Here is a 6,189-nt window from a genome sequence, read left to right as displayed (position 1 = left end):
TTCTGGGGTGCGGGGCTGGGGTCCCAGCATTATCATGTCTGGGGGAGTTGGCACTTAGCTGCCAAAGCCTCTCCATCCCTTACTCTCCAGAAACCTACAGTCCAATGTCTTAGGCTTGAGCTTGAGGGGAAGTTGTCAGCCAACATCAGTGTTTGGTTGCAATGAGTTTGGTGTATTGAAAATGCGCCTTATTAACTGTTGTGTGTGGAATCCCTTCTCCCAGCAGGTGTGGTGGGAGCTAAGGAGGGGAAGGAACCCCAGAAAATAGCCTCTGTGGAAAATGTGGATGCTGACACACCTGCTGCCTGTGTTGTGGAGGGAGAAGCTTCGACTCACAGCGGGAGCAGAGGAGACGCTCTGAATCTGAGAGATCTCAAAAGAAGCAAACCAGACGCCACCTCCATTTCCCAAAAAGAGCCTCAAAGAGAAGCCACACCTGTGGGCAACAGAGAATCCCCGGGACAAGCTGAGATAAATTCAGTTTATTCCCCAGGCCCTGCAGGCCCGGTCAGTCACCTGGATGGCCGAGAAGTTAAACTGCTGCCCTTTGCATGTGAGGTGTGCAGTAAGAGGTTTAAGTATCGCGGCAAGCTAGCCGTCCACATGAGATCACACACAGGAGAGAGACTCTTTCAATGTAATCTCTGCGGGAAGCGCTTCATGCAGCACATAGGCCTGCAATATCACCAGCGAGTCCACACCGGCGAGAGGCCCTACACGTGTGACGTCTGCCAGAAGCAGTTCACCCAGAAGTCCTATTTGAAGTGTCACAAGAGAAGCCACACAGGGGAGAAGCCCTTTGAATGTAAAGACTGCAGTAAAGTTTTCACCTACAAGGCGAATCTGAAGGACCACCAGCGCATCCACTCCGGAGAGAAACCCTACAAATGTCCCAAGTGTCCAAGAGCCTTCGGTCGGCCGACGACCTTAAGACGCCACCAGAAAACACATCCAGAAGCCACTTCACAGTGACTTTGTCATCGGGTCTGTCTGCTGCACCAAGGAAGTGTGAATGGTGATTTTTCACCGATGTTATCAGATGACGTTTGACACATAAAGGGCGCCCGGCACACAGACGAGTGCCCTAGATAGGAATTCCCAGGATGTTTGTTTAAATCTTTTTCCTCCCCAGTGAATTTTGGTTTTTGTTTCATTATGTCTATTGTTATAGGTTTATTTTGGCTTGTGTTGCTGTTCTTTCAATAAACAGCTTATTAGTTTTCAATATTTTGTAACAAAAAACGGAGTCTCCTGATTGACATGCTGTTACGCACTGTTTTTCTGTAAAGTACAATTGTCCAAGGAGGGTGTCCGGATTAAATACACGATATGCCTAGGGAAATCTGGGTTTCAGATAAACATTTTTTTCTTTAGTATCAGCTTGTTCTAAATCATTCATTATTTATCTGAAACTCAGCCTTTATTGGGTATCCTAAATAGTTTTCTTTTTTCTTTTTTTTCTATCCTTTTTTGAGATGGGGTCTCCCACTGTCAACCAGGCTGGACTGCTGTAGCAGGATCATTGCCCACTGCAGCCGCGACCTCCCAGGCTCAGGCAATCTCCAGTCTAATCCTCCCAAGTAGCTGGGACTACAGGATCATACCACCAATTCGGCTAATTTTTGTGTTTTTTTTGTGGAGATGAAGATTTGCCTTGTTGCCCAGGCTGGTCTTGAACTCCTGAGTACAAGTGATCCACCTGCCTCGGCCTCCTTAAGTGCTAGCATTACAGGCATGAGTGCTGTGCCCTGTATTGTTTTTATTAGACTTTATTATAATTATGATATTCAAATTTTTGGAAATAATTTTTTGTAGTGATGGGATTTCTTGTTGCCCAGGCTGGTGTGGGGTGAGCCACCATGCCTGGCTCTAGACTTTTCTTTTTCAGAGCTGTTTTAGGTTCACAGGGAAATTCAGTGGACAGCAGAGTCCCCCCAGACTCCCTCCCCACACAGCACAGCCTCTCCCCGCCCAGCATCCCCAGCTGAGCGGTGCACCTGTTCCATCAGTGAGCCTGCCTGGACACATCACCAGCACCCAGAGTCCATGGTGTTCATTAGGGCTCGCTCTGGGTGTTGTACATCCTGTGGGTTTGGACAAAGGCCTCATGAGTATCCACCACTGGAGTATCATGGGGGATATTTTCACTGCCCCCCGAATCCTCTCTGCTCTGCCTATTTATCTCCCTGCCCCAGATGGTGTATTTTGTGGCCTAAATTTGGCAACCTCTAAATTCCCGATTTGACTCTTGAACTACAGAGGCATTGGGAGTCTCTGGTGACTAGTTGGTCTTAGTGATAGTACCATATCCTGAAGGTGTTGTTGATCCAGAGACGAGGGGCCCCAAACTCAGAGCTTCCGATTTAGTAGGCCAGGGGTGGGGCCTGAGAGTGTGCATTAAAACATAGAATTCATAGGCCAGGTGCGGTGGCTCTCGCCTGTAATCCCAGCACTTTGGGAGACTGAGTCGGGGGAATCACTTGAAGTCAGGAGTTCAAGACCAGCCTGGCCAACATGGCGAAACCCCGTCTCTACTAAAATACAAAAATTAGCCGGGCGTGGTGGCATGTGCCTGTAGTCCCAGCTACACAGGAGGCTGAGGCAGGAGAATTGCTTGAGCCCGGGAGGCAGAAGTTGCAGTCAGCCAAGTTCGTGCAACTGCACTCCAGCCTGGGCGACAGAGCCAGACTCAGTCTTAAAATAAAAAAAAAAAGAATTTGTTTTAGAATAGCTTTCTAAAGTCCATTGAGCTCCCTACTGTCCCCACATCATTTCCCCTATTACTTTTCTTTGTTTTCTTTTCTCTTCTTTTTTTTTTTTTTTTTGAGATGGAGCCTCACTCAGTCACCGAGGCTGGATTGAAGAGGCCCGATCTTGGCTCACTGTAACTTCCACCTCCTGGATTCAAGTGATTCTCCTACCTCAGCCTCCCACGTACTGGGACTACAGGTGTGTGCCACCACACCCAGCTAATTTTTGTATTTTTTTAGTAGAGATGCGGTTTCACCATGTTACCCAAGCTGGTCTCGAATTCCTGACCTCAAGTGATCCGCCCGTCTGGGCCTCCCAAAGAGCTGGGATTACAGGTGTGAGCCACCGCGCCCAGCCTCTCCTGTTGTTAACATGGTACATTAGTATGGCACATTTGCCACAAGCGATGAACTGACTGGGTATATTGCGGTGATCTAAGGCCCATACCTTACTGAGGCCTCCTTAGTGTTTACACAATGCCCTCCTCTTCCTTCCTCCCCATCCAGGACACCACATTGCCTTGAGTTGTCACGTCTCCCTACGATCCTCTTGGTGACAATTTCTCAGATTTTACTTGTTTGGGATTACCTGAGAATGTGTATTTTAGGTGGTGCTGATGCTGCTGGTCTTGGGAGGACATTTTATGGATGAGTTGACAGGCAGAGTCCTGCAGTCTGCAGAGGTCTGCAAAAGTCCCTTCCCAAATAGGCTGGATTCATTTATTAAAGGCCACTTTTGTAAGACTTTGGTTCTTGTCATCTTAATTTAAAGGAAATCAATCAAGTGACACACAGCAAAGAGATGCAGCATAGAGTAACTGATTGCAAAGGAAATAGAGGATTTTGAAAGTTAAGTGCAGAATAGACAGGACATCCTGGGAGCAAGGATTCAGGGCCGGCTGCTCCCAAGGATGAGACAGCAAAGACCCGCTCAAGGCAGACTCCCCTTTATGGGAGTCTCGGATGGTTACACACAAGGGGGTGGGAAGAGGTGTTACTAGTAAGCATGTGCTGGGTGGTCCCCTGGGCACACAGGTGCAGTAGCTGTGCACACATCTCTTTAGCATCTTAAGTCTCCACCCAGGGATGTGTTTTTACTATTATAACAAGGAAAGGGTCAGTTTGTGAACAGGTAAAATCAAATGTTCATGCTCTCTACAGGGAAAACTCCCTTCTGTAGATGGTTTTGTGTGAATGAACTCAATTAGAAAGTGAAGGCTGGGGATTATTGTTTTGACTTACGGTCCCCATGGGTGCTGCATTTGGAGGACATGGTCACCTTCTTGACTGCCTATCCTGCCTCACCCGGGTCCATTTAGGAGAAAGATTCCTTGAGGTAGAAACCTGAATCCGCCATCAAATGTACACAGACTCCCGTTTAATTTAAGGAGTGGATGTTGGGTGGGTAGTGGTTCTCCATTTAGATATTGGGTCCAACCTCCTTCTCCAGACACAGAAAATGTGTTGATGATACCACCTGCCCACTTAATTTAAATCATGGTTCTCTATGATCCATTAATCACATCGACATTTCTTTAGAGCTTCATTTCCCAATTTTCCTACATGTTGGACTCACTTGAGGAGTTTTTTCAATATTTTTTAAAAAAGCAATGCCTGGGGTCCAGCCCTAAGGTAATGATGTGATTGGTTGAGGATGTGGCCCCTGTGTTGAGAGTTTATAAAACTCTGCAGGTAGGCCGGGCGCAGTGGCTCACGCCTGTAATCCCAGCACTTTGGGAGGCTGAGGCGGGCGGATCATGAGGTCAGGAGATCGAGGCCATCCTGGCTAACACGGTGAAACCCCGTCTCTACTAAAAATACAAAAAATTAGCCGGGCGTGGTGGCAGGCGCCTGTAGTCCCAGCTACTCGGGAGGCTGAGGCAGGAGAATGGCGTGAACCCGGGAGGCGGAGCTTGCAGTGAGCGGAGATCGTGCCACTGCACTCCAGCCTGGGGGACAGAGCAAGACTCCATCTCAAAAAAAAAAAAAAAAAAAAACTCTGCAGATGATCTCGTGTGTGGCTGAGTCTGGCAGGTCGGTTTTCTGATTGTCTGGTCACTTCAACTCCTGTTCTCTCATGGGGATCAGTGAGTTCATTTCCACGGAGAGTCCTGCACCTCCATTCGCAGTCTAAAGAAGGTAGACTCCACTCCTGGCTCCCACCCACCCTGCACGGGGGTCCCTCCCACTGTGGCTGGCTGCATGCACCACTCCAGGGACTGCCCCTCTTGGCTCTGGGCACATGTGGCACTGGGTGGCCTTTGCACTGCTGCTCCTTATCCACCTATGTGCTCTGAGCCAAGAGCTTGATTTACCTGATGTGACAGTGAAAACAAGATACCCACTGCAACCTCAAAAAAGCCCAGTGCGGCCGGGCACGGTGGCTCACGCCTGTAATCCTAGCATTTTGGGAGGCCAAGGTGGGTGGATCACCTGAGGTCAGGAGTTCAAGACCAGACTGGCCAACATGGTGAAACCCCGTCTCTACTAAAAATAAAAATTAGCTGAGCATGGTGGTGCATGCCTGTAATCCCAGCATTGCATTCCAGCCTCGGTGACAGAGCAAAACTCAGTCTCAAAAAAAAAAAAAAAAAAAAGGTCCATGCTAGGGATGACTGAATTGAATTATTTAGAAGGTGCCCTCGCTTTCAGAAAAACAACAACCCAGCACTGCTTAATTTACCCAACCTGGAGCCAAATCTGCACCAACCAACCTGGCCCACCTGGTGGCTTTTCAGACTCTGACCTTGGGGATGGGACATGAGGTGGGGAAGAAGGTGGAAGCACAGCCAGGAAAGAAGGGGGAAGAGACCCACTCCCCTGGCATGATCCCTGGGGTCTTGGAGGCTGGGCTGGTCAACATGGCTGCAGTTATTTCTAGCTTTCTGGCTTCCCAGAAAAAAACAGCTGTACTTCAAAGAAAATGCAGAACAAGTTCCTTCCTTCCTTCCTTCCCTCCCCCCCCCCCCCCCCCCCTCTCTTTCTTTTTCCCTCTGTGGCCCGAGCTGGAATCTAGTCCGCTCACTGCAGACCCCCTGCCTCCGCCTCCCGTGATTCTCCCGCCCCGGCCGGCGGCCTGCCTGGGATTGCCGGCGCGGCCACCACCGCTGCCTGCTTTTTCTCCTTTGGCTGGAGGCGCGGTTTCGCCATGTTGCCCAGGCTGGTCTGAGCTCCTGACCCCGAGTGCTCTGCCCGCCTCGGCCTCCCGAGGTGCTGGGACTCCGCGGTGCTCCGTGTTGCCAGGGCTGGAGTGCGGTGGCGTGGTCTTGGCTCGCTGCAGCCTCCGCCTCCCAGCCGCCTGCCTTGGCCTCCCAGGGTGCTGGGATTGAAGCCTCTGCCCGGCCGCCGCCCCGTCTGGGAGGTGGGGAGCATCTCTGCCCGGCCGCCCTGTCTGGGAAGAAGTGAGGAGAGCCCCTGCCCGGCCGCCCCGTCTGGGAAG

At 50.3% G+C, this 6,189-nt stretch overlaps 1 protein-coding gene across 1 annotated transcript; it reads left to right on the top strand.

The window, feature by feature from the left end:
• Positions 1-226: 226 nt before the first annotated feature.
• On the top strand, positions 227-972 carry LOC116465215 (zinc finger and SCAN domain-containing protein 5C; the record flags this gene model as incomplete). The annotated part of the gene is made up of 1 exon (XM_032148372.2): positions 227-972. A coding segment is annotated over one exon (746 nt), but the record flags the coding sequence as incomplete, so codon positions are not given.
• Between the last annotated feature and the right edge of the window lie 5,217 nt (positions 973-6,189).

The sequence above is a fragment of the Hylobates moloch genome, unplaced genomic scaffold (genome assembly GCF_009828535.3).
Source record: "Hylobates moloch isolate HMO894 unplaced genomic scaffold, HMol_V3 SCAFFOLD_3808, whole genome shotgun sequence".
NCBI classification, from domain to species: Eukaryota; Metazoa; Chordata; class Mammalia; order Primates; family Hylobatidae; genus Hylobates; species Hylobates moloch.
This window is presented reverse-complemented; position numbering and strand designations above follow the sequence as displayed.